Consider the following 26209-nt stretch of genomic DNA (forward strand, 5'->3'; position numbering starts at 1 on the left):
GCAAATATGTAAATATCATAATTCAGCTCTCTCCTTATTTTATCTAGACTCCTCTATGTAACTAAACTCAACTAAACCACTGTCACTTTCCTGTATATGAAATGGTTGTAAATGGTGTCAATAACAAATTTTCTTTTGTAAAAGAAAGGTTTTAATAAGAGGTTTATGGTAATGCTATATTTTTTTTTTTCCTGTTAAATTTCAGATGTACATGAAAAATGTGTAATATAGAAATTGTCACCTTAATAAATTAAATCAAAACTATTCGTGTTTGTGCTTTTGTTGAACAAATGAAGTGTCAGTGTAAAAATACATTTTGTATTTTATAGATCTGTTGATGGGTTTGTTTGTCCCAGTGATATGAGAGGAGTTTTAATTTTACTGATGCAGCTATTTTACACAGTAACATGTAAAACCACTGAAATAAAAAGGTTGTTATTCTGTGATGCAGCATTTAGTTATCATTAAACACAGCGCTTCTTGATTGATCCACGAAGCCTTCTGGTTTCTCCACATGGCCTTTAGCAAACTAGTTGGTCACTAATGTTATTCTTGGAGAGTAGTAACGAGCATTGAATGTTCTCTGTTTGTGCTCAATCAGCATGACGTTCGACGTGTGAAGTCCAGACTCTTTAGAAATTCTTTTGTTAGCTTTTTCCATCATGGAGAACATCAACATCTTTTCTTCTACTGGCTTCAGAAATCCTTACTCCTTAGTTTGATCCATGTCTCACTTCTACAAATCTGTGATATGTTAACCTATGTTATAATAAACTCTTATACTGTACAGTAGATCTACCAGATAATGTGACCCTTGTCTACATCAAAAGAAATAAAATGAGTAAGTGCATATAATTTAATCGTTTTAATATAAAACAAAAAATAAAATAATTTCTCAGATTGTTTATCTTTAACATAATGAATAGCTGAGTTTTTGACCATCTTCCTACATAGATGACACTTAAAACTACAAACATGGCTGTTGCAAACAGTTTTGGTCATTTTTCTGAATCTGCTCCAGCGCCTCACTGTCATGTTCTATCTCGCCATCCTCCTCATCCTCGTCTTCTCTTTCCGTCTGCCTTTCGTCAGAGGGAACACACATGGCAGCCTGAGGCCCTTCATCAGTCCTCGTTTCCTCTCCCTCCTCCTCCTCTTCTTCTTCCTCCTCCTCATGTGTTTCCACTTGCTCGTTGCTACAATTCGAGCTGTTGTCCTCCTCTCTTTCATCTCCCCTAGTCCCTATCCTTTTTACTTTTCTCATGAACCTGTGTCTTCTGCCATCATCATCTCCATTCTTCTCCTCTGCCAGAAGAAGAACTCCTACCGCGTTGTCTCCCTCTGTCTCTCCAGGCCCTCCTTCACTTCCCATCCCATTTCCTGCTGCAGGGCACTTGTGATCTCTATAATAACTCTGTCTGGTAAATCCCTTGTTGCAGGTGGAGCATCTGAACCGGTAGTTGTCTGTGTGGGACTGCTGATGCTCCAGCATGTGAGCCCTGCGGCTGAACGCCTTCTGACAATACAAACACTTGTAGGGTTTAATACCTGGAGGAAAGAGGAGGTCTATGTTAGAAATAAAACATATGGGAATAGAAGTTTCATTCATTTTATGATGAATCTGAACTTTACTGAACTGTTATGTCATCTTTGCTTTAATTAAAGATGATTGCTGGTATTATTCACTCACCAGAATGAGACAGAATGTGGGCTTTGAGTTTGTCTGGTCTGTTGAATTCTTTGGTGCAGCCGACGTGGGTCCTAGTGAGAAAACAGAAAAATAAGCATAAATTAAGCAAAACAATTACGGACAAGAAGAAAAAAGGAAACCGAAGAACAGACTTTTCTATGTCAGGAACCTCACCTGAAGGGACATTTGTATTTTTTGAAAGGTTCGTGAATGAGCATGTGTCGCTTTACTTTGTCCTTCCTGTTGAACGTCGCCTCGCAGAGGGAGCATTTGTACGGCTTTTCACCTGAGAAATAGAATTCACAACAAATTCTGATCTTTACTTTGGTTCATAATATAGAAATTATCAATTTAACTAAAGAAACATCAGCATCAACTCTGTCAGTAGCCTGGCAGAGTTCCTGACCAGTGTCAGATACTGAATCATCAATAGTTTTCATTCAGAAACTGTCAGACTGCTCGATGAAACACTTTCAGACCTGAGTGAATGCGTGTGTGCAGTTTGAGGTAGTGCTCTGTCTTGAAGGCCTTCTTGCAGATCTGGCACTTAAACCTGCCTCCAACACCGTGAGTGGGGAGGTGGCGTCTGAAATACCTTTCACATGGGAAAACCTGATGACAAGAAAGAGAACAAATCAGACCTCAAACAGCAAACACCACATTTAAAGGCAAACGTATTCAGCATGGGAGCCTTAGGGCTGCTGGAACTACTTTCTTTATGGATTTTAAAGTTGTATAATTCATGTGTATTCACATCTGTGCCGACTGTACCTTCTGACAGTGTGGGCAGGGAAAGCTGTGTGAGGCTGTCAGGAGATGTTGTTCCAGTGCCTCCTGGGTAGAATATCTGCTTTGGCATTTCACACACCTGACGGAAAATGCAAATAAATAGAGCAGGAATAAGAATGTGGTACCAACCAACGGCAGGCAGTAAGCTAAGGCACGCTGGTAAAAAGAGACAGATGTTGACAGACACTAATGTTTTCAGAGTCATATGAGAAAAGCAAAAATGCAAAATGAGCTGAGAAAAAGCAGCAGCACGAACAGATGTTCAGATTTTTGACAGCTGTGTCTGCTACTTCTTGTATTTTTAGCAGCTGGTGCACGAAGATGAGTGTCTGACCTTACCTGTAGATGGTGGCTTCCTTGCGTGTGTTCTGCTGTGGGCAGAAACAGTGAGAGTACTGGTGAACTCCCAGTTCAAACAGTGACGGGAACACCTTGCTGCAGAGGTGGCAGCGGTAAGTCAGCTGCTCTTGGTGTGTCCTAATGTGCTCCAAAAACTGATCCAACTTCTGGAAGGTTTGGGAGCAGGACTTCAACACACACTTATAAACCTATAGAAAAGCACATCAACATGTTTATCTTATAAACATATCTCAGACATGTAGACTGACCCGCTCTCTATGTTCCTATGTTCTTACTTACCTGCTCCGCTTTGTGCTGGGTGAGGTGGGACTTGAGCTGAAAGTACGTCTTGAACTTGCTGGCACAGAACTGACACTGGTAGGAGCTGTCTATCACAACGATCTGTTTGGTCTGAGCTTGGCACTGTTGGCTCTGGTTGGACGGCATCTGCGCCTGTGGACACCCGTTCTGCATGGCTTCCTCTTGGCTGCCCTCCGGATCAGCCCGAGCTTCTGTCGCACTCTCCTCCAAATCCCCTGGAACCTCTGTAGTCATGAATTGTATTTTACTGTTAGAGCCGGACCGTAAATCTGACACTGAATCAGTGGCTGTTAATACTTTTACAATTACAATCAGCATTTTAGAGCAGATTATTGTACTGTTGGTACACATAATACACATTCATTCATATACCCTGCATCAATCACTGGATTTATCAGTATGGTTTACTCTATGTAACAGGCATCACCTGTCTGAGCTGCTTCTTCTTCTGCCTGTGTTTGACTGGTCTGCTGCGGTGGCCCTTCCTCCTCTTGTTCACCTGGCTGCTGTTGCTGCTCCCCTCCACCCTCCTCCTCATTAGATGTCAGTGGCACCACCTTTACTGTGATTGGTAATCTGGACACCGTGCTAGCCACGCCCATAGGCCATACCTTTTAAAGACAGATACTGTTGGTTTATGCTGCATCCACAGCCCACTGAAGTAGTCTAAGGAATTATGGTTCGTTCATTATAGCAAAAAGAGCTTAACAACAGAGGACTTGATCAAAGAAGCTGTAGTCAGATGTTTGAACCTTGTGTGTCTGCATGTGTTTCTTCACGTTGGACTTTTGGGCAAAGGCTCGGCCACAGACAATGCACTGAAACGGTTTCTCTCCTGTGTGGCTGCAAAAAGAAAACAGTTTCAAGTCACAGCTGGAAGGAAACTGAGTCACTTTCTTCTGGGTATACGCCCGCTTTGAGACGGACACGGTCTACCGCCTGAAAACTTACCTTCTAATGTGCTGCTGAAGATCAAAGTTTTTTGTGAAGGTCTTGTCACAGAAGTTACATTTCAGCTTTGAACCTTTTCTCTTCAGTTGCTCTGCTGGGAGAGAATTTTATTTCAAATCCACGTTCATTATGTAATCATGTGCAGCTTTATTAATTAATAACTGTCACGCATAAGTGTCAATACTAGTTTATTTTGAATGCATTTAACAGAGCTACAGAACCGTTTGGGGTCCTGAACATAGTGAAAATTATGTTCTTGATAAATTTACTGTAAACAGTAGGTTATTTCTTTGCACACCTGTTGCTCCCTCAGGGCTTTTTCTGCTGCTCCTGGGGCGTTTGGGAATGATAACCTTTTCAAAGTCACCCAACTCCGTTAGATTGGCAGTGATGCTGCAGGTCTTTGTTTTTGTGCCCTGCTTCCCAGGGCTGTATACAGGAGGGGTGGTGAATGACTGGCTCTCCACACACTGACTCGGCACCTGATGAAGACACACTTCCAGTACTTTGTTACAGATTAGATTTCAGCTTAAGTCTACTGTTGTTTATTTAATTATTTGTTTCTTGTGTGGTTCACACTCAAAAAACTTAAAAAATAAATTGTGCACAGTATATTTAATATGGAGATATGTAGAGAGTCACTAAACGCCAAACTTTACTCACCTGTACAGAATGGAACGGCTGGAGACCCAGGGTGTGAATTTCTGCACCACCACCTCCGGCCATATGGGGCAGTGTGCTATACACCTGGACCACTGAGTTGCTGTGGCTCGCTGGGACTTGTGAAGACAGAGGCTGCTGAGTGGGAGGTCCAGATGGCAGTGGGTGGGCTGGTGCCTGGCTGGCAGGCAGGGAGTGGGAAGACTGCTGTTGCTGCTGCTGTTGATGATGATGATGATGGTGGTGGTGGTGATGATGCTGAAGATATGATACACCAGCTGTGTGCATACTCAGGTTACTCTGGAATACAAAATAGACAATACACAGATTTGAAAAAACAATTATGAGGATTTTATTTCATGGTGAATTTAGTGACTTTGAAGTGAAAGTTCAACACACTGTTACAAGAAAACGCCTGCCATGCAATCTAGCCCCCTACTGTTTACCTGTATAGGTGTCTGCATGGTGGCCATGGGCTGGTCGATGGAAGTGAAGGCTGAGATAGCCGACATGAGAACATCATCGCTGACCAGCACGTTGCCTTGAACCAAAGTATGTGTCAGAGGGGAGGGAGGGACTGTAATATATGTGGATACCTGGTGGAGAAGTGAAAGTAATTCACAAGCATAAGATAGAAGTTTGTACTTTCTGTCTTCTTAATACAGCAACAAGTCAGTCAATTCAAAATTCAAGTGAGAAAGCCTGCACAAAATTATAATAATTATTACCTACAGCTAAAGATTGGTACTATAAGCACTATTAATCATAGTTATGTGTCTTGGTTTCAAACATCAGCATTAATTTTACTGCACTGTTTTACCTTAACAAAATTTACTTTAAGAACATTCTTTCTTTAAGCAGATAAAGCTGATTTTTTTCCTTTACTAGTGTTATATTGTTTATTAATTACAGCTATTCACTAATGTCATCTGTTACACAAACTTAAATAACAACTCTGTACCAATTATTTGTTGGTATTATTCTGTGATTATTATTTAAACCCAGCCTCCAAATAAATGTGTAGTCTCTGTTATTATTTATTTAAATACTGCAAGTATAACAACCAAATACATGAGTTAATCTAAAATAAATAATTTCTTTACTAGCTGAGCATTAAATAGATATTGATCAATCTCCCACATAAAGACCCCTCTCTATCCTCACCTGTCTATTGGTAGGAGTCTGTGGTCCAGAGCTGATTGATGGGACTGGGGTGTAGGCACTGGTGGAGGCCAAAGACACTGTGGACAGGGAGGGGGCGCTAGACTGGCACTGCTCCCTTTTATGTGTCATGAAGGCTGGCAGAGAATTGAATTGTTTCTTACACTTCCCACACAAAAACACATCCTCGTCGTCTGTAAGATAGACAGATACAGAGAATGAGTCAAATGCAGCAGTAAACGATGAAGAGAAAGAAGAACACACTTACACCACCGCTTTCATGCAAATAAATATCTTGACTTGTGGGCTTATAACCTTTATCACATTACTATACTATAGTCACACAATATCTGGTATTGACAGCGTCTCTTTGCAAAACTGAAAAAAACAACAACATCATAGCACAGAAAAATGCAGTGCAGTGCAGAAATAACCCCTAGTAAAAATGTGACTACTTATATGGTCGCAGGGAGACACGAATAGTTGCACCACAACATCGTGTCAATTCTTAAAGGAGTGGTGCTGACCTAGTGTAGTAAAATAGGTCATTATTGTTACACAAGCACAGGTATTAACGCCATAACGTCATAAAGATTGGCTAAAAGTAAATGGTGCTGACGAACAAACACTATGAGGGTGGACACTCTTCTTAACTACAGGCTTTTTTATTCTTCTGCTTGTTTTATAATCACTCCTGTAATTACATACCCATAGACTGGATATTAGGAGTTCCAGAGACGCTCTGGTTGTTTGGATCTGGAACTCCACCTTGGCCATCCAGCAGAGACTGGACTGCCAACACTGTCTGGTTATCCATGCCTAAAGAGAAAGACAAAGAAAGTAACGTCCTGCAACACTGTGTTTCTAAAACTCAATGGCCCAAAACTGCACAATTGCAGTTATAAGTTAATATATATATATTTGTATATATAAGCCAATATTTGAAAATAAAACAGTGTATGCTGCATGAGTTGCAGCTTTATATAGGCTTATATCACTGCTACTTTCTCTATAATAGTCATATAATGCATTTCCAGAAAATTGTACACTAACAATACAGTAATAACAATAATTATGAATATACAGGAGGCTCATTACAGAACAACACAAACCCTCTACTGGTCCTATGAGGTTTATTAAAGTGTTTCCAAAAAAGGGCCAGCTGCAGAGATGTAAGATGCAATCTGAAAAGCAGTGGGAGCCTCAAAACACTTTATTGTCTGACTACACTACGATGACTGACTGTCCATAAGACCACCTGTCCATAGGGGGAAAATAATGAATCAGTCTGTTTGTTTACAGTCGCTTGTATGAGATTTTGTGATTGTTGTAACGAAATATATGCACTAACACTGTTTTATAGTATGATTTCAGTACACAAAAATGAGCCCGATATACGAATGTTGTTTAATGTTGCATTTACGTGTTATTCTAGTTGTAATAACGTGGTTATTAACAAATTCTTCCTACCTTCAAGCACTTCAAATATTGCCTGCGCCATCTTGTAGCTCTCCTGCTGCGCGATAGGCGCTCGATTAGCAGGGGCTGCCTGTTAAGGTGCGCTCTGTTGGAGTTGTCGGAATCGACAATAAAAACACAAAAAGCGAGAAGTTGGGGGGGGAAATAACTGCGTATTTGAGGTTCACAAAACACAAACACAAAACTAGCAAAGCGGATAAAATGTGTCGCCTGGAAGTAACGTTGCTGCTTGTGTGTTTGTATGTGTGAAGCCTTAAATCGCGACTAATAAGTTACCCACTTGATGCACAAATAAAACAAAAACATTGTAAATACAGCAAATTTGGACTCAGTAGTTGAATTGTAAAGAACCTTCGCTATCTCAGGTGTAATGTCTCTTATGTTCAAATATGATGACAAAATAATAGCAATGCCAGTAAGTTTTCCCTTTTCCGCGGAACGTCAATGCACCTTTCCATCGAGCAATCTGCGCTCGGTAAAATGATTGACAGCCGTTTAAGCCAATCAGAGAGCGTCACCCAAGAACTGCGCAGAGTGCTGCTTTTCAACCAATGGGAAGCGTCGATTTGAGGCACGTGCCGGTTTCGCGGCAAAAAAGATTTCGCGCGAAAACCGTCCGAGCCTTGTTTAGATGTAGATCAGCTGGGACAATAACAACAATAACAGCCGATAACGGGGTCACGACGGCACTTTTAGAAACGGACCGCGGCCGATGTGACTAACCAAGGAACCAGCGGTTGTTTTTAAGGATGCGTGTGTATTCCACTGCTTTATTTCCTCATGTTTCCAGTTTTCTCAGACTGCTTCCTGCGTGCCCCAACAAAACGAGGGGGTTGAAGAACTACGGCTAATAACTTAGCTAGCATGCTAATCTTCACTCTGTTTCCATATTCAACGACATTTATGTGTTATCCGCAGAAGTAACTGTTCGTTTCACACGCGCAGCGTTTCATATGCTTCTGAGTTGTGGTCAAGCCGTTTGCACACCCGATATTTTATTTCGATAGCTTACTCCTGGAAGCTGTTCTAAAGTTTTAATAGCCTCTGAACTAAGACTCATTTGAGGTCTAAGCGGAAATAATCTCGTGTTGTGGGTGTAAATAGCGAGTTTGACGGCTGCTCGGGGTTGTTTGTTAACTTGTGTCGCTCTTTGCTCTTAGGACAGAAGCTAACTCGTTAGCAGTGTCGGTAGCTGCGTTCAGGACAGTGTGGCCAGGCCTCGCTGCTGTACTGTACCAACAGGAGAGATGAAAACAAAAGATTAGCTTGCTCCTTTGCTAGCTCGCTAACCTTAAGCGTTAATTACTACCACGGCCAATTTACCACTTTCTTTCTTTGGTACCATATCAGCGGCTGAGCCTCAAGGCGCACAGTTGGTATGCATTTAGCAATGTTACTGTATTTGCCATATTTCCTGTTTAGTACAACATCCTGTGTAGCTATTTTACCAGAAGTCTAAGATTGATTTAGCACGTTTCTTATAATAGTTATCATATATATAGCCAGAATGTGCGTGGTATCTTGTGTATAAACTGTAGGGAAAGACGAATATTTTTGAAGAAATGTTGGCGCTGGCTATGAATCCCTGCAAGAAAACCCTCAGACGGTTTCAACATTGTTAAACGAGTTCATCAAATACAAGTCAGTATATGCAAGTAGTTGTTGATAGTCCAACTACAGCATCTTAGTTTGTGACCCCTCAACACCCACAAAGTCCAGTGAAGGGGTACACAGCGACACATTGCAATGTCAGAGACTCTGATAACAGGGCAGACATCCGAGGATCTGTTAGCAGACTTTGAGACGTTGCTCAACTCTGGGAGTATTGATCTAGGCGAGGACCACCAGATAGTGATCATCACCAGCCCCACCAATGAAGGATCCCACCCAGCTGCCGCCCCCACCAGCACGGGGGAACTCCTGGTGTTTGTCACACCACAGGGTCCAGATGATGTGGGCATCCAGGACAAGAGACGACCAGCTCTGGGAAGACCTCCGGTGAGGAGAGCGGGATGTTGTGGGAGGAAGGGGGCAAGATAGGTAGTTGACAGAAAGAAAGTGAAAGAGCAGAAGGGAAGTGGTTTAGCTGAGGAGTTGTCCGTCAACATGTAAAACGTTTACCCAGATGTTGGTTTTTGCACAACAGAGCAGTTTACGTCTTTCCACTTGTTGCTTTAAGCTGTTTTGCTTTTCTTTTCATTGCACAGAGCTCTTCTGTCTTTTGTTTTCACCTTTCTTCAATGTATAATTAGTACCTAATTGTAATAATATTTAACATTAGTTTGGTAGTTTCTGACATTTTCTTTCTGCAATAACTTGTATTTTTTAGGTAAAAAGGAAGTTGGACCTAGATAGTGACCATCAGTATGTCAGCACCACTCGACTGTCTGCAGGCCAAGCACCACCCTCCACACCAGCCCCTCCCAGAGGTACATTCGCACCATGGTTTACTGATATCTTTAACTTTTACCTAAAATTTCCAACAGAATCGACACATCAGCTGCATCCAAACTATATGCACTGGCCCGTGTTACAGCGATCACTGTGCTAAAAAAAAAAAAAAAGTCCTTTTATCCACCCACACTCACACACCACTACATCTAGAAACAATTAACTGTCTTTTGTATTTTACAATGACAAGATTCTAGGCATGCAGGAAGACAATATACATTTTTATTTAATTAAGGCTTTTTTTCACGTCATTTTAGTTCAGAAATTTAAAACAAAGATGTAGATTTGTGCGATTGTTTATGGGAGTTATTCATGACTACTTTAATTGAGATGAAAAGATTTTAAGAGACAGTATGGTTTGTTCTTACAGTATCAATTATCCACAGCTGCTTTATACTCTGATAAGCTCCTTTAGTTCATTAAATTCCTGCAGGATCTGGAAGGCAGCAGGACAGAGATGTTGATAGATCTGCACCCCGTATTTGAGAGGTGTCGCACTGCAGCTGCTCACACCCTTAACAAAGGCAACACATCGTAGACAAACATCCTGAGTGCCTGCCATATTATCCATTACATGCTACTTGTTTGATTTAGTTCAGTTAATCTTTGCACTAGTTTATAACTACTATCTATCTACAGTACAGTAAGAATCTACAAAGTGTAAGTTAGGAGAGATGGGATGCTGTCCCTTGCCGCTGCTTCAGATTTAGCTGTTAGCCAATCAGTGTGTAGTTTCATAAAGAAATTAATTACCCAGTGTTGTTATAAATTTATTTTTAAACCAGTGTGTTTCCCTTTGATTCTAGTTCCTCGATCCACAACGGAAAAGTCCCGATATGACACTTCGTTGAACTTGACAACCAAGCGCTTTTTGAACCTCTTGTCCCAATCTGCTGATGGTGTGGTGGATCTGAACTGGGCCTCACAGGTCCTGGATGTCCAGAAGAGACGCATTTATGACATAACCAACGTTCTTGAGGGAATTCAGCTCATCTCCAAGAAGTCCAAGAACAATATCCAATGGCTGTGAGTATAAAGGACCTGGCTGTCACAATAATTATAGTGTGTTTAGGGTAGTAATGCTATTTTGTAAAATCACCAGCATATAAATAAAAGATAAAAAGTACTAAGATAAATAGGTCAATTTGCAGCCCTAAAACTAATAAGCATAAATTAAAAACATTAGTTTTACTCCATAAACTGAATGTGCTGTACAGTATCTATAATCTATATTTGTATAAACATTTTTCTATTTTGTGCTTCTACAGTGGAAATCGAATTGATGCCACAGTGGTTTCCCGCCATAAGGAGTTACAGAGGGAGGTGTGTGACCTCACAGAGGCTGAGGAGCAGCTGGATGAACTCATTTCCAAATGCAACCTACAGCTACGGCTGCTCACAGAGGAACCACAGAACAAGAAATATCCTTTGGTCAACTTTTAGGAGACCTGACCGATGGATATGGACTAGTTAAGGGACAATGTTCATATGAGTTGGAGCTAAATATTTGACAGGTCGAATTCAAGTCATCAGTGCAAATGTCTGTCACCACCTATTTATTTACATAGCATAAGTTAGACAAGCAAGCCAAACTCCCAACTGTTTCACTGCATCCCTCCTCAGCAAATGTTAAATAAATGTAAAATGGACAAGAGATGAGTGTTAAACAAACACATTCTTCCCCTTTTTTCAGTACCCGTAGCACACCAGTTGACAGTACGCTAAAATCCTTAACTGTGTTGTTCACATTGGGATATGTGCGCTGCCAGGACTTAAGGAAGTCATTTGATTCTCCGGACCAGCTGATCATGGTGATCAGAGCACCACCAGAGACACAGATGCAAGTGTCAGAACCCACCGAGGTACAGTTTGAATGTTGTTTGCTTTTTTTAAAAAGTGCATTTTGAGGTCATAAGATTCTCACATGATGCGATATTTGTCTGCATCTCTCAGGGTTATCAGGTGTCACTGAAGAGCACGCGAGGCCCAATCGACGTTTTCCTCTTTCCAGATGACAGCTCTGGTGTCTGTAGCCCTGTGACAGGATGTAGTCCCTCGAAACCCAACACTGATCCTTCCCTGGTTTCGTCACCCACACAACCCACAGACCAATCTCAAAGCAGAACGTCCACGGCTGCTGTGGAAGTGGGTTTATCGTCGCCAGCGTCCACATCATCCACAGCGACAGCAGCCTCCCAGCAGGACCCCTCCTCACTGGTGTTGGGTGGTGACACAGGTGAGTGTTCACATTTCTTAGGGGTCCATTTTCTTCAAGACATGATATGGGCTCTGCAACATAATAAAAAAAAAAAAAAACACTGCAGCATAACACAGTAATACCGCGACATAACAGAGAGTAGAGCAACTTAATAGCAGCTGAGTCAGCAACAGTATCTGTTACATGTTATTACAGTATATTAAATGCAGAAATTGGACGTTGTTCATAACCACAGTGATGTTCAATAACAAAAAACTGCAACTAATCATTTTTCATCATATTAACATGAGACTCGTTCACAAACCCTGTAACAGAATATTATTGATTCAAGAACTGATTTCCTGAATTGATTGACGACTGCAGAAATGAAACTAAAGTTGAATTGAATGAAATATTTCCCCCAGTTTGTGTATAGGAGACAGGCCAACTTGTAATAAGTTTATTCTATGATGTTTAGCCCACACGTTGTACTGCCAAGTGTGTCAGTATCGGCAGTGACGCACCAACTAGTTTTCTTTTAAGCCTCTTTTCCACTGTCGGCGGAGACTTCCTGACATTCGCTTCATTCTGCTGAGTCGCACACCTGCTGTCAGACTGCTGAGCCATCATCTTTCTTAGCACATTTTCCACCTTACAGAGTGTTTAGTAAAACCCTCAAAGAGTGTTTGTTGTTCTCACTTGTTATAGGCACAGATGTATGCACACGCACACGACAGAAATGCTGATGCTGGTTCACTTCTACACGTAAAACCAAAATGAAACAAAGACACGTTGTCATTTTTTCATGCCATCGCGTCCTTGCCGCCTGCTCTTCATATTTTCTTATTAGAAAATCTTGCTAACCTGAAATGTTAATTTGTTTAATAAGCGATGCATCACTGTATCATGTGCAATTTGCGGCACTGATGCAATGTCAAAATGAGTTTCTTTATTGTGTGTGTGCGTGTGAAGTGGAGGATATCAGGCATCTGTAACTCAGTCTCTTTCTAAAGAACAAACCAGTAGGCATCCTGAATGTTTTAACTTCAGTGAACATAACGTATTGTGTTTCGCCCACATCATCATGCAGCATGTTTGACATTTTACTTTCTGTGACAGAATCTCTCCTCGGAGGCGACCCGTTCTCCAGCCTCGGAGACATGCCCGATTTTAACTTCTCGCCCCTCTCCTCCTCGGACTTCCTAAACGGAGAGGTCCTCCCTCTTTCATTCGACGGGTTCATCAACCTGTCCCCCCCTCACAGTCACGACTACCACTTTGGACTAGAAGACCATGAGGGCATCAGTGAACTGTTTGATTGTGACTTTGGTGACCTATCACAAGTTCTGGAGGACAGTTAGATGGAAAGAACAAAGAAGAGAGGAGGAATATGTTGGAAAGCAATGACTTTGTGTGTTAAATTGTGGGTTAAAGATAAATGTTTATTTGGTTATTTCCCAAAACATCACCCAAATTACAAAATCCCCAAAATTGTACAGCACATTATGAGCACTTCTCTTTGGCCATTTAAAAATTTTAGACCAACAACTTAGCTTTGGTATAGCTATTTAAATTATTTATATGAATGTTATTTTGATATTGAGTTTGTCTTTGTTATTGATGTTTTATCCAAATGGGTCGTGTGTGTGTGTGTGTGTGTGTGCGCGCGTGTATGGACACCTGTGTTTTCTTTTACACTGATTCACTTCCATGCTACTACTCAAGGCTATTTTCAGTTTCAAGTGTTTGCTTCACAGGGGAAACATTTTCTCCTACAACTATAGGCTGAAGCTGCTTTAATAGAACTAGAGTTAGGAATCGTGCACATTCATGGTTGGGTTCCCCAAAAAGCATCTTAGTGTGATAGAGCAGAACTCATTCAAGGAGCACAAAACAAAAATAAAAGGCTTCTCCCTGATAAGTAGTTTCTCTAAAATACTGGAATCCTGAAAAACTGGATATCCTGACGTCTCTGTAACTGATCCAGACGACATTTGTACATATTTCACTCTCCCACTGGAAATTAGCGTGTTCGTCATTTGAATTCATCCTCAGAGGAGAGAGTGCAGACGAGGAACCAAGATGCTTTTGGGGAACTGAACCCTCCTCTGTCTTCAGATCATTGGTAATAAGGTGGTACTGGTTGTTGTTCTTCAAAAAGACTTTAAATTAGTCTTTTGGTTTGGTGTGTGTGTGTGTTAATGCAAGTGCTCAAAAGCCATTTCAGAGAGTCTGGACACAGTCAATATGGTTTGGAAGTTCATGTAATATGTTTGGTCAGTGTGTTGGAAACCAGGTGATGATAGACTGCTGCAGTTATGCTAGCGGGTAAAAACTAATACTGAATATGTTCTTTATTAGTTAGCTAGGCGTTTAGCCATAGTCTCAGGTGATCAAAGTCTTAAATCAATGTTCTTGATGCAAACATGAGTGTAACTGTTGTAGATGTGTTTCGCTGGTGATGTTCACGCAGGTTTTTACACTTGGCAAGTGCTTGAAAGACAATGGATGTTTTTATTTCCCCCAACTTTTAGTGAAGGGTTCTGTTGGGACAGGTTCACCACATGCCTGTAGACTCACATAGGGAAGCTCCCAGCAGGTCCCAACTCTGTCTCCTAAAAATGATGTTTCTTTTGCTCCTATATAACATTTATTAGCGTAAAAGGAAGTCATAATGGGATTGGTGGTGATTTGTGGGCCTACAGTGTACTGGATAGTCATACCACAGCCCAGACAACAACTTTAGAGTTGTGTGTGTGTGTGTGTGTGTGTGTGTGTGTGTGTGTTGGTGGTGGTTAACCTCAGCCATCTGCTGCGAGTGCCTAAATAACATTCGTAACAAAAGTTTAGTAAACTGCAGGATTGTGTATTGTAAACTGTTGTCTTTATTATATTGTCAACATAGAAAACATATTCCAGCCATTTTGATTGCCATAAAAACACATTTGTAATTGCAATTTAGTTCTGTAGGGGTTATTTTTAGGATACAGGGTTGATGACACACCTATAAACTGTTGCATGTTTTTCTAAAAGCTTGCAGCGTGGCAGCCTCAGCGCCATCTTTACTTTTTACCAGTTAAGAGCAGAGACGACTTAAGGAAGGTTTAAGTGGAAGTGATGGACCCTTGGAAAACAGGCACATTCTGCTGTTGATATTATGTTCAGTATATGCACTTCAGCCTGTTCAGAAAGTGAAATCAGTTCATGCCTTAAATCAGTGACGCCAGGAGTATCTCAGCCTCGAAAGGATCAGCTGTTCCTTCAACAGTCGCATCAGGCGTCATCTTCACTACTATATGCCGTGGTTGTTTTTTTTAGAGACCACATTAGTTTCCAGTCGAAATAAGCAGCAATAAGAAAGATGTTTTCTCATCGTGTAGTCGGAGTACTAGGTGGAAAACTGTCCTGCTATGTGTTGTGTAATGTTCTAGATAGAAATGTCTTAAACATTGTATGTTTTTGTTTAGCTATCGTGTTTTTGCATTCCTGAAGTTTAGGGTTTTAATATGTGTGTGGAAAGTACAAATAGTTTTGCTTAATTTCTAATTTATTTTATTTTGTAAAAGGATGGGTTTCATAGAAAAAGGTACAGTGTTTTATTCTTTTTCTGGCAGGAAGGGACTTCACCCATAATTATATTGAGTAAATCATGCTTTGATAGATGTTTGTTTTATGAATGAAGAGAAGGGTTTGGTTTGTACAGTAACTCCTCGTTTCAAGCATGTATATGTATATTTTGTTTTTACCTTCATAGGAAATATTATTTCCTGTTGTCATGTGCAACTTTAGCATTAGCCAATAATGCCAGAACATGAAACAAAAAATCACAAATTCAATGTATTTGTTGTTTTGAATGTGCTGATAGATTTTTTATTTTTTTTTAATAATGGATGAAACTTGCTCCGTGATGGAGGCAGAAGCGTAATTCTAAGGTTGTACATGTATTATTTGGTAACCTTTGTAACTACAGTCACCTTGTGTTTTCTTCTTGTTCTTTTATCTTCTGGTTTGTAGAAACCTTAAATTCCTTTATAGACATTTCCAGCTGACAGCTACTTAAATGTAAAGCTTCACCCACATAACATCCAGAATGTATCAGTTTGTCTGTGTCGGCTTTAACTTTGACCGCCAGCTGATCTGTGCAGCGCTGTTCACGACGTGTGAGCAGCTCAAACTGTCGAACTTTGTGGAGTTTAAAATATGTTTTGTTTCTCTGCAGGACAAATGCAGTGCCTTGTTGGGCTAATTATAAATTACTAATGTTCAAATCAGGTTTTTTTTTTGTTTTGTTTTGTTGTTTGTTTTTTTGGTGTTTTTGTGGAGTTTTGTTTGGTGAAAAAAAAAAAAAAAGAGTTCAATATAACTTTTGCACCTGGGTTGAAATCAAGTCACTTTCATTTAAACTGCAAATACACCTAGGTCTGTTTGGGACTGTGGGAATCTAAGAATATATACGGATTCAAAAAGGGCTGCATTCAGTTAATCATGACATTCAAGGGGAACAAAAACTATGTTATTTAAAACACTATCAATATGTATTTTACAAAATATATATTTTAATTTAAAGCAGTCTCATGGCATGTTCTAAAAGATTACTGTGGTTTAACAGAACAAAGTGAGTTGACTTCAACCCTGATTTAGTTGCTGTTCAAAGTGCTTTTAAGGGAAACTGTGGCTTATCCAGCAACTTAACAAGTAATCTCTTTTGTTAATGTTGCTACAATCTGGGATTTACAAAAATGCAGGTTTGTACTTATCAGTTATGAATGAGCCTCAATATGCCCTTTTGTATCCAATTATCTTTCCAAAAATAAAACATTAACTATTTGGATTTGACCAGTTTGCAGATCAACTTATTTTACAGCAGTGCAATCTCACCTGTGCAGCTAGAGGGAGCTGCTCACTGAAGACAACAAGAGCATAACATTTAACAACGAAGTGTAGTCGTTTGTCTACAGTGTGTGAGAAGGGTGGTGATGTCATTGTGCAGCAGAGGTGATTATGGTTATCACAGACTTGTTAGTTGGGTTGATTTACATTGCACGTGAGTTTCTAACTCTCGAGTGACCTAGTGTATGTTTTGGTGTCTTTGTAGAACTTATTGTGGTTATTAAATGTCATACATGAGGTCCCCCTGAAAACTTAACGTTTCTTAAGTAGAGTAGAATCAGCTAAAAGTTTGAAACTGTGCATTTTTCTGATTGCTCCCTCTAAAGTGGGAAATCACAGGCACATTTACCTGTCTGATCATTTCTCTTGCAAAGCCACTCCACTACGGAAGCAGCATTCCATTTAGTATGTACAGTATATGGGAAAGAGTTTCCATTCATTGTTTTCAGTACCGGTTTAATAAAAGATAATTGCTATGACATTTTGGAGAGCACCTGTAGACCATTATGCACAGATGATCAGTATGCGTTGATCTTCATTGCCACACCCTCTATCACTCGGACCAACACCTTTGTCTGGAAAGATGTTGCAAGCAAAGTCATGCATTCTTTGTGTGGGATCGCTGGACTCGTTTATGTTGGTTCACGTAAGTCAGAGTCTCCATCCTTTTAGTTTTCACTAATCCATGTCATGGCACAAGTACTGTGTATGATAACTGTGATGTTTTAAACTGACAAAGAAAGAAAGAAGTCCAGATGCAGTGGCCCCACTTCTAGATTATGTCAACATGATCTTTATCAGACTCATTCATGTTTCCACCTCTGATCTACTGCTGCTCACAAAACTGGGCTGGTTAGTGGGCAGGAAAAAACTAATCACACTGTGAAGAGTAAAGTTTATCAGTGGGAAGGTGGAGCATGCTAATAATTCCTTCAGTCGCTTGAAACAATGCTATCACACCATGGATGTCACGAGGCAGACAACACACATCACCGGTGAGTTCACGCTCCAAACTCTGCAGCTTCTTCTTCCCCAGACAAAAAAAACCCATTACATTTACATTTTATTTTTATTTATTTATAAATGTTTTCTGAGACTTTTATCTCCTTTACGCCTTTCTCTCGTTCTGTTAGTTTAGCTCCTGCTCCACTGGTGAATAATAAGTTATGTTTTTTATAAGCACAGGTTGTGGCAGCTGCACACTAAAGTGTCTCAACTTTGAGGTTCACAAAAACCACAAGGACCATGAGACACAGGGGCTCAGCAAAAAGCTGCTGGTGGTGCGTCGAGGAAAACCATTCAAACTCACGTTGATTTTTGAAAACGTATGGAACCCAGACTCTGTGAGCCTCGTCCTGGAGGTTTGCCTAGGTATTAGAGATGAGATTAAATCATCTTACATTACAGCAAGAATGTGCAAAATAAATTTGTGCTTTATAAATGTATTATTTATTCTTGATCTAAAAAAAGTGATCTTTATAAGGATTTATTTTTTAAAGTATATTTTAATTCACCACACAGAGGGTCTCCCACAGAGGGTTCCAGTCCTGTCCTGTGACCAATTGTCTGATCCACTTTCTGGACCCTGGTCAGCCAAAATCTACCCAGGCGATATTCTCTCTCGGTCAGTCACAATCTACATGTGCTCCCCTGTTACTGCCCCAGTGGCTCAGTACGACCTCACGGTCCTAACTGAGACCCGACAAAACAGAAGCAGTTACAAAGTAAAACCATTTGTGCTGCTCTTCAACCCTTGGTTAAAAGGTGAGTCCATGTAGTAGTACTTCTTCCTGTTCCCGAGTTTTTGATATTATCTTATTATGGAAGTATTGACACAACACTGCCATTGTTTCTCAGCTGATCCAGTTTATATGCAATTGGATGTCGATAAAGAAGAGTACATCAAGAATGATCATGGGGTAGTGTACATGGGCACCAATCTAAATGTTATTACGCGGCCCTGGTCATTTGGTCAGGTATGTGACAATGAACAGTATGTGGTTTAAATGCATATTGTATGTTGTCGTGTTGTAATTTTACAGCTATATTTGTGTTTTTGTAATGCAGTATGAGGCTGGGGTCCTAGAGGCATGTCTAAAGCTCCTGCAAGTCAGCCCACATCACCTTAGCAACAAATACAAAGACTACAGGCGACGACGAGACCCTGTTTACGTCAGCAGGGTGCTCTGTGCTATGGTAGGAAACAACATACAAACATGGATCATTTATGAATGTACAATAAATATGTAATTTTTTTATATTGACATGGCTCTTTTTGGTTGAGGAGCAACAAAGTCATTGTTGTGTCTCCTCCTGTCCAAGGTGAACTGTAATGATGACCTGGGTATTATTAAGGGGAAGTGGCAGGGCAGCTGGAAAGATGGTGTCAGGCCTACAGACTGGAGCGGCAGTGCTGAAATCCTCCACAGCTGGGTCTCGTCCAACTGCAGCCCCGTGAGCTATGGACAGTGCTGGGTGTTTGCATCTGTACTGTGCACAGGTACTTTGAATAGTTTTGTGTATTTATGCTAAAGTTGATGGATAACATATTTTATTGGCTTATTTCTATTGCAGGGCTTTATATCTCATTGTAACAGTTTAAAGGGCACTTTAAAGTATTGTTATTTAATTTTCTCTTTTGTTCTTTCCAGTGATGAGGGTGCTGGGGATTCCCTCCAGGGTGGTGACGATTTATAACGCAGCCCATGACACTGATGCCACCTTGGAAATTGAAGAGTTTTACACAAGTAAAGGAGAGAAGCTCAACATGTCAAATGACAGCATCTGGTTGGTGTCACTAGTTTCTATTTCATCAAGCACTGTATAGATTTTTGTTTTTATTAATTAATTCCTACTATATCTCACTCCTGCATCTCCCTCTCGTACTTTCCCTGTTGTCGAGCCAGGGCGTGACAATCCATATGTGTGCTTCCTTTTGCAGGAACTTCCATGTTTGGGTGGAGTGCTGGATGAGGCGGCCAGATCTAGGTGCAGAGTTTGATGGCTGGCAGGTGGTGGACCCAACCCCCCAGGAAAGGAGTAATGGTGAGTCTCTGCATGTTTAGGAGAGCTTAACCATAGTGCAGTAGCTTTTTGGAACATTTTTCTTTTTTTTTTTTTTATATAAAAAACTGATTGTGGCACGACAACTTCTTTATTCCGTAAATGTTAGAGAAAATAATAATTTATAAGGTAACTAATTTGTGAATAATAAATAACTAATATGTAACCATTGACACATCTTTCTCTGCAGGGATGTTTGTCTGTGGTCCTTGTCCTGTAGCTGCCATCCAGCAAAAGCGCTTTGACGTTCAATATGACGCTGCGTTCATCTATGCCTCTGTTGATGCTGAGGTGATACGTGTGATTGTGCATGATAGACTGCAGGTGGAGAGGATGGTAGACACTGAGTCCGTGGGGAAGCTGATCTACACCAAGAAAGTTGGCTCAGACAATCCAGAAAACCTAACACAGGCTTATAAGGGCAAGAAAAGTAAGACGAGATGTTAACTGAGATAAACAAGACACACTTGTTGTGTGTGTTCGTTAAAACGCGACCAATTTGTGTTGTGATCAGCATGATGCAATGAAAAATGTAGGTTGTTCTCACTAATTTCTGTCTTTTTTCAGGGGACAAACAAGCAGCAACTGTCAGAGGCACATCGAGAAGAGGTCAGTGTGTGACAAGACATATTAACTACAAATATCATGATGTTGTCTCTTAGTGTACTTTTTTCAGGGGGGAAACAGATGTTGAAGAAGTAACAAGGAAGTAGCCAAGTCAGTGAATGTGTAACATAGCATCTTCACCCTCCTTTCCTCATGCAAACCCATTTAACACCTTAATAACACAGAGTAGGGCCTCAATCCTTCATGATATAAATTCTCCAAACCTCCTGATTTACATACACAAAACCCAGTGTCATCTTTATGAAATCAGTTTTAGAAAACATCTTCTATGTTCATTCGAAGGTATATGGTCAGCAACAGTACTCAGGTGTCACGTTGATTAATTCGTGTCAAGGGACCCAAGGTGTGCCAAGAAACTGTTCCCCACACTGTTACACCACCAGCAGCTTGGATTGTTAACACAAAACAGGTTAGGTACATGGATTTACGGCTGTTGATGCCAAACTGTGCCCCCATCTTCAGAGTAGTTAACTAAATTGCTGCAGCAATTTCTGTCAGCTCAGACCAATTTTGCCATTATCTTCTCCTCTAACCTCTTTCATCACGAACAAGCTGTTACTGTCAAGGAAAATGCCACCAACTGGATGTTTACATACCTGTTGTACTGTATGTGATCGTTTTGACAGTATGCTGCTGAAAAGCTCTAGTGCTTGGTCAGACACAAAAACAAGCGTGAACTAGGATTATAAGTGTCACCAAACCCTGAATTATTATCTTGTTGACCTTTTACAAATGCAGTATTGTCAGTATTTTCTCCATCAGTTTCTCCAGTAGCTATTTGAAACAGTGTACACGTCTCTAACCATCCTCTCCAGGACGACCCAGCTTGGAGGTGTCCCTAAAAATAGATGGGATGGTGTCAGTGGGTGAGAGCATCCACGTGAGTGTGACAATCACAAACCATTCAAGCAGCCCCAGGATCCTGATGGAACATGTCAATGCTCAGATGAAAGAGTACAACAAAGGCCCAAAGCAGTGTTTCTGGAAAACAAGCAGAAAGGTGCACATGCAACCACACCAAGGTAAGGACCCCTGCAATTAACATACATTATGAATATGCACAGTCCCTGGCAATGTCGGTTTACCTTATTTAATAATATATCATTTTTTGATTTGGTAAAATTTATGTTGCATGCATAGTCAAACCATCGGTTTGTTTGTTTGTTTTCTCTCTCTCTCTTTTCTCTATACCCAGTTTTAACACTGCAAGACCAAATCAGTCCCTCTGAGTATGAGTCGGCCCTGGCAGGTGATAACACTGTGAATCTGGCAGTGGTGATAAAGGATGTGTGGACTGAAGAAAGAGTTCTAGCTACACAGGAGTTTAACATAAGCTCACCGCAGATAATCATAGAGGTAAAGCAGCACACATCAAGAAGGGGGTTTGTGTGTTAATTGCCATCTTGTGCACAAACAAACACAAGCTTTCACTTTATGCTGATAAAACAAAAACAAGCACAACAGATAAGAATCTCATAAAAAGTAGAAACCTATTTACATCATGTTAGAATTGCTGTGTAAAGGCAAATCTGCATAATGCTGAACACCTACCCAACTAATATGTAAATACATCGCTCATAATGAAGTGAACAGATGATTTTAGTGTCTGATTGGTAACTGTGGCTGTTCTCCAGATCGAAGGAGAGAACAGAATTCAGATGAATAGGAAGCACAAAGCCCATGTGTCCTTCATTAACATATTTACCAAAGCTCTGAGTCCAGTTTTGCTGACTGTGACTGGATCGGGATTGTTGGAGGAGAAACAGGAGGCCAGGTGAGTGTTTTGAGTCATTCTCAAGTGGTAGTTTTTGCATGGCTCCTTAGCACAACAAAGGTGTGGCTAAAAAAATACACTTATTGTTTCTGGGACACATTCCAGTGCTATCAGACACATATTTTCATCTTTTATTTGTTTGGGCTGGGAAGAAGGCAAGGTTTGTGTTTTAGGAATCTGATGAATGTGGCCTTGGAATGTAGTCATGTATGTGTGTCTGTAATAAAGGAGCTGGAGCATACGACAGCATGTTGTATTGTCGTTGTGTAAAACAAATGCAAGAGCAAATGCGTGTTGCCTGTGATCCTCTGGCATATGTACTGTAACTTGATAAGCTTTGTCACTTACTCACTTGTCACTTACCTTTCCTGGACTTCTTTCATCATTTAAAGGAATAACACAGCTAATTAGAAAAGCAATGCTGTAGACATATCTAGTTTAGATACAGTATAATATATCATCCTGCTAAATACTGGACTGGAAAAATAAAACTGCTTTGGCACATGCGTCTTTGGCTTGATAAAAAGCAAAAAGTGAGTTCTGGGAACCTGCACCTGGCAAAGGATTCATTGGGTAATTGGTGCTATTAATCAACACTCATTACCCACACACTAACAGTATATTATGATCATTTTGTGCTGTGGGAGAGCAAATCTCCAAGTCTCTTTTATTTATTGTCCAATATTATTACCTACCTGGGTGCAAAAATCATCCATCCAGCTGTAATCCATAGCTGTTCTAGAAATATTGTGTATATTGTTGTGTGTATGTGTAAGTTTCTTATCTCTCTCTCTTCCAGTATGCTTCACCTAATGCCAGGTAAAAAGATAAAGAAGAACCTGTACATCATGGCCTCCTCACCTGGTACTAAACTGCTGGTGGCCACGGTCTTACATAGTCACTACTATATCGTCGCCAAGAGCTTCTACAAAGTGTCTGTCATACCTGCATGAAACTCCAAACGCTTCATCACCAAGAATTACATTCATTTCTTTGCACTTTTACACCTTTTTGCACACCCTAAGAAATATGTTGTCTGTTCATATATATATATATATATATGCAGTATTTGTGTATTTTTCCATATAGTGCATGTGTGTCCCTTTTCTAAGATTACATTACACATTTTGCAAACATGCTAAGCTATAGAGCACAACCTACATAAAACAGCTTATGCAAAAACGACAATACAACACTGACCCCTGCTCAATTTAACTTTTCGTTTTATTTCATAAAGCATGCGTTGAATTTAGAATCAGAGTGGAGTCAGACGGATACAGCTGTGAGTAATTGGTCTAATGCTGCATTCAAGGTATGTCACACTGTCAAATGCAAACAGTGAACGTGGCTGACTAAGTAAATCATCTTCCTATCATGGATATATAGTAGGGAGCATATGAATATTTGTAACGGCACCCAACGCCTTCCACAGATCAACAAACTGAGCAGAAACAAGAGACAAGAAAAGCAGGTGTCATGCATAATATTTGATATCAGTTTATTTATAGTTAGCTAGTAATTGGGCTTCTTTCAAAACCAGTTCCTGTGCTTCCTGCTGAAGTTGGAGTGTACGGTGGGGCTCCAACTTCAGGAGCAGAGCTATTTTATCACACCTTTGAAAATACAAGGGCAGACTGTTTTGAGTTCTGGGTTTCTGGAGCACAGCATTAGTCCCACTCATAGATGTGGCTACTAAAAGCTGGATAAGTGCACATTTCCAGGCCTGACTCAACATAATGTAATTCACTGTTTTTTACAGCAGCCATTTGACACAGCAGAGCATCAAAACCCTGACAGTGTATGCTAGACAGTTTAGCAACTGCAGCCATTAAAATAGAAACGTGTTTTACAGTCATTTCCTCAAGCTAATGGTAAAGAACATCTCCGCTTCACTAGATGCGCCTTGTCTGACTGGTTGTAGCTTCACTTGTGGGTTGGACCACAGTCTGTCTTCGACTTTGGCTCACTCAGATGATAAGGACATGTTTTGAGGCCAGAAGATGACCTTTCTGCAACTGTAGACCTATTCCTTTATAGTGATTGTTAATAGATTAAGAGAACATTCTTGTCTGGTTAAGGAATTGACTCGTAACCACCGCACTTTAACTTTAACCTCAGTTGCATTGCAGCAACACAACCAAGCCACCTGGTGGCAGCATTGGAATTTCCACTTGCATGTCTGTACCTGACATTTTATTATTGCAAATACCTACCACTGTTTGAGACCTTGAACATGCAGTTATCGTTATTTTTCAGTGTTTATTATTTAGTTTCTTCCTTTACATTATATTTTACTATACCTGGTTCAGAAATCCCACAAGAAAAATTGCAGAGATTAGCTGCCAGTAGTTATAGTAATATATATATGAGATAATTAATTGGATCAGTGTGGGGAAAAAAGACCTGTCTAATCTTTGCTTTCCAAAAACTTTAGATGAACATGTGTTTTGGAACAACCCTCACACATAGAAAGCATGAGAAGGACTCCAACCAGCAGTGCTTCAGCACAGGGTCACAAGTAAAGAGGTCAGGAATGACTTAATGTCAGGAATGGTTTAATATCAAGTATTTTAAACATTATCCTGTGGTTTTTACATAATAGTTATAGTGATGCCACTACTGCAGAAGACTACTTCTGTAGTTGTAAATGAGCACAATATGTTAAGAATGCAATTACAATTAACAAAAAGCCAAAGATAGACATATTTACCATAAACTAATCATAACAAAATAATCGAGGATCAGAAGCAATTTTCCGTCAGAGAAGCTTAATTTAAAGTTTTGCCAAGTCCAATCTGTGTTTGTGGTGAAGAAACTATGGATAGAGGCTGAACACTGAAAGAAAGGCCCGTTTACTGTAAGATACCAAGTCCTTCCTTCCTCTGTCCAGACATCAGTCCACCAGACAGTCTGTAAAACTATAAAGTGAGAGCTCTGACAAGGCCTCTTTACTGCACATTTCTTACTTTTCCCTGCCAATATAATGGCCTTATAAATGGAATAATATACAAGAGATCAGGTCTTTATTGGGGCATTTAATTTCAGGCAGCTCTAAGAGGTTTAGAGATGCTTTACACAGAGACGGGGCCGGCGATTGAGGATTGTTTTAACCTCAAGAATGCCAGGCTGACATGTGTGTACAGAACAGCTTGTGATCTCACCTCAGTGTCAGGGAGATTGAAGCAGAGGCGTTGGCAGACGGAGACGATAATCAGACTCCACGCTCGCTGATTTTCAGACAAATTAAACGTCAGGGGAAAGCAGGGAGCGGGACCGCTGGGCTGCTTTGAAAAGCTGAGGCTATCATAAATTATTAATGGCTCCCCGTCACGGCCTCCCTCTCGTCATCCCTCGCTCTTTTCAACCATCCTCTCCTTTATCCATCACTCCCTCCTGCCTCCTCGGTGTTGATCACATTCGTTCCTCACTTCCTTCCTCCTCTTCGAACTCTCTCTCTCTCCCCTTTTTATCTTTCTCCTTCCTCCTCTCTGCCAATCACCTTCTTTCCCCCCTTCCTTCCCTCCTCTGTCTTCAGTCTTCTCTCCCTCTGTTCACTCCCTCCTCCCTGCCTCCTTTTTGACTTCACTGATTTCCCTCCCTCCCATCCATCTGGTCTTCATTACCTCTTCCCTCCTTAATCTTGATCACTTTTCTTCTCCCAACATCTTCTTTTCATCCCTCTTTCCTTTTCATTCTTCATCTCTCCCTCTTCTCATCAAACCCTATTAGCTGCTGTGTCTCCATTTTTTCTTCATCAACTCTACTTTTGGTGCAAACAGGCAGAAGATGCAAGTTAAATCGGAGGTCAGGTGTGTCA

At 40.6% G+C, this 26209-nt stretch overlaps 3 protein-coding genes across 4 annotated transcripts; 2 read left to right on the forward strand and 1 right to left on the reverse strand.

The window, feature by feature from the left end:
• Positions 1-337: 337 nt before the first annotated feature.
• On the reverse strand, positions 338-7424 carry znf341 (zinc finger protein 341). 2 transcript variants are annotated; one of them, XM_026367284.1, is made up of 16 exons: positions 7382-7424; positions 6620-6730; positions 5915-6105; positions 5197-5346; positions 4754-5050; positions 4389-4572; positions 4091-4181; positions 3892-3982; positions 3567-3750; positions 3119-3363; positions 2819-3027; positions 2462-2558; positions 2170-2302; positions 1865-1976; positions 1691-1761; positions 338-1548 (listed from the first exon to the last, which is right to left on the reverse strand). In XM_026367284.1, the coding sequence occupies exons 1-16, from the start codon at positions 7410-7412 to the stop codon at positions 968-970; spliced, it is 2778 nt and encodes a 925-aa protein (XP_026223069.1). In that variant the 5' UTR covers positions 7413-7424; the 3' UTR covers positions 338-967. The 2 variants fall into 2 exon arrangements, with proteins under 2 accessions (XP_026223069.1, XP_026223068.1); XM_026367283.1 differs by having other exon boundaries at positions 4091-4184.
• Positions 7425-8001: 577 nt separating this feature from the next.
• On the forward strand, positions 8002-16874 carry e2f1 (E2F transcription factor 1). The gene is made up of 7 exons (XM_026368695.1): positions 8002-9388; positions 9720-9819; positions 10648-10867; positions 11110-11262; positions 11589-11703; positions 11795-12077; positions 13158-16874. The coding sequence occupies exons 1-7, from the start codon at positions 9137-9139 to the stop codon at positions 13397-13399; spliced, it is 1365 nt and encodes a 454-aa protein (XP_026224480.1). The 5' UTR covers positions 8002-9136; the 3' UTR covers positions 13400-16874.
• A 998-nt stretch (positions 16875-17872) lies between these two features.
• LOC113166793 (protein-glutamine gamma-glutamyltransferase 2-like) lies at positions 17873-25889 on the forward strand. The gene is made up of 14 exons (XM_026366945.1): positions 17873-17923; positions 18114-18299; positions 18450-18692; positions 18786-18904; positions 18996-19124; positions 19251-19428; positions 19580-19715; positions 19870-19973; positions 20182-20421; positions 20559-20600; positions 21434-21640; positions 21814-21974; positions 22253-22392; positions 23192-25889. The coding sequence occupies exons 1-14, from the start codon at positions 17890-17892 to the stop codon at positions 23343-23345; spliced, it is 2073 nt and encodes a 690-aa protein (XP_026222730.1). The 5' UTR covers positions 17873-17889; the 3' UTR covers positions 23346-25889.
• The last annotated feature ends 320 nt before the right edge of the window (positions 25890-26209 follow it).

This window comes from Anabas testudineus, chromosome 7, assembly GCF_900324465.2.
Source record: "Anabas testudineus chromosome 7, fAnaTes1.2, whole genome shotgun sequence".
Taxonomy (NCBI): Eukaryota; Metazoa; Chordata; class Actinopteri; order Anabantiformes; family Anabantidae; genus Anabas; species Anabas testudineus.

Coding starts and splice junctions, on each gene's coding strand:
- e2f1 (XM_026368695.1), top strand. CDS start 9,137: ATGTCAGAGACTCTGATAACAGGGCAGACATCCGAGGATCTGTTAGCA. Junction 9,820..10,647: donor CACACCAGCCCCTCCCAGAG/GTACATTCGCAC, acceptor CTTTGATTCTAG/TTCCTCGATCCACAACGGAA. Junction 11,704..11,794: donor AAGTGTCAGAACCCACCGAG/GTACAGTTTGAA, acceptor TGCATCTCTCAG/GGTTATCAGGTGTCACTGAA.
- znf341 (XM_026367283.1), bottom strand. CDS start 7,412: ATGGCGCAGGCAATATTTGAAGTGCTTGAAG. Junction 3,028..3,118: donor CCCAGCACAAAGCGGAGCAG/GTAAGTAAGAAC, acceptor GCTTTTCTATAG/GTTTATAAGTGTGTGTTGAA. Junction 1,977..2,169: donor GCACACACGCATTCACTCAG/GTCTGAAAGTGT, acceptor TCTATTTCTCAG/GTGAAAAGCCGTACAAATGC.
- LOC113166793 (XM_026366945.1), top strand. CDS start 17,890: ATGGATGTCACGAGGCAGACAACACACATCACCG. Junction 18,693..18,785: donor CTTCAACCCTTGGTTAAAAG/GTGAGTCCATGT, acceptor ATTGTTTCTCAG/CTGATCCAGTTTATATGCAA. Junction 22,393..23,191: donor GAGGAGAAACAGGAGGCCAG/GTGAGTGTTTTG, acceptor TCTCTCTTCCAG/TATGCTTCACCTAATGCCAG.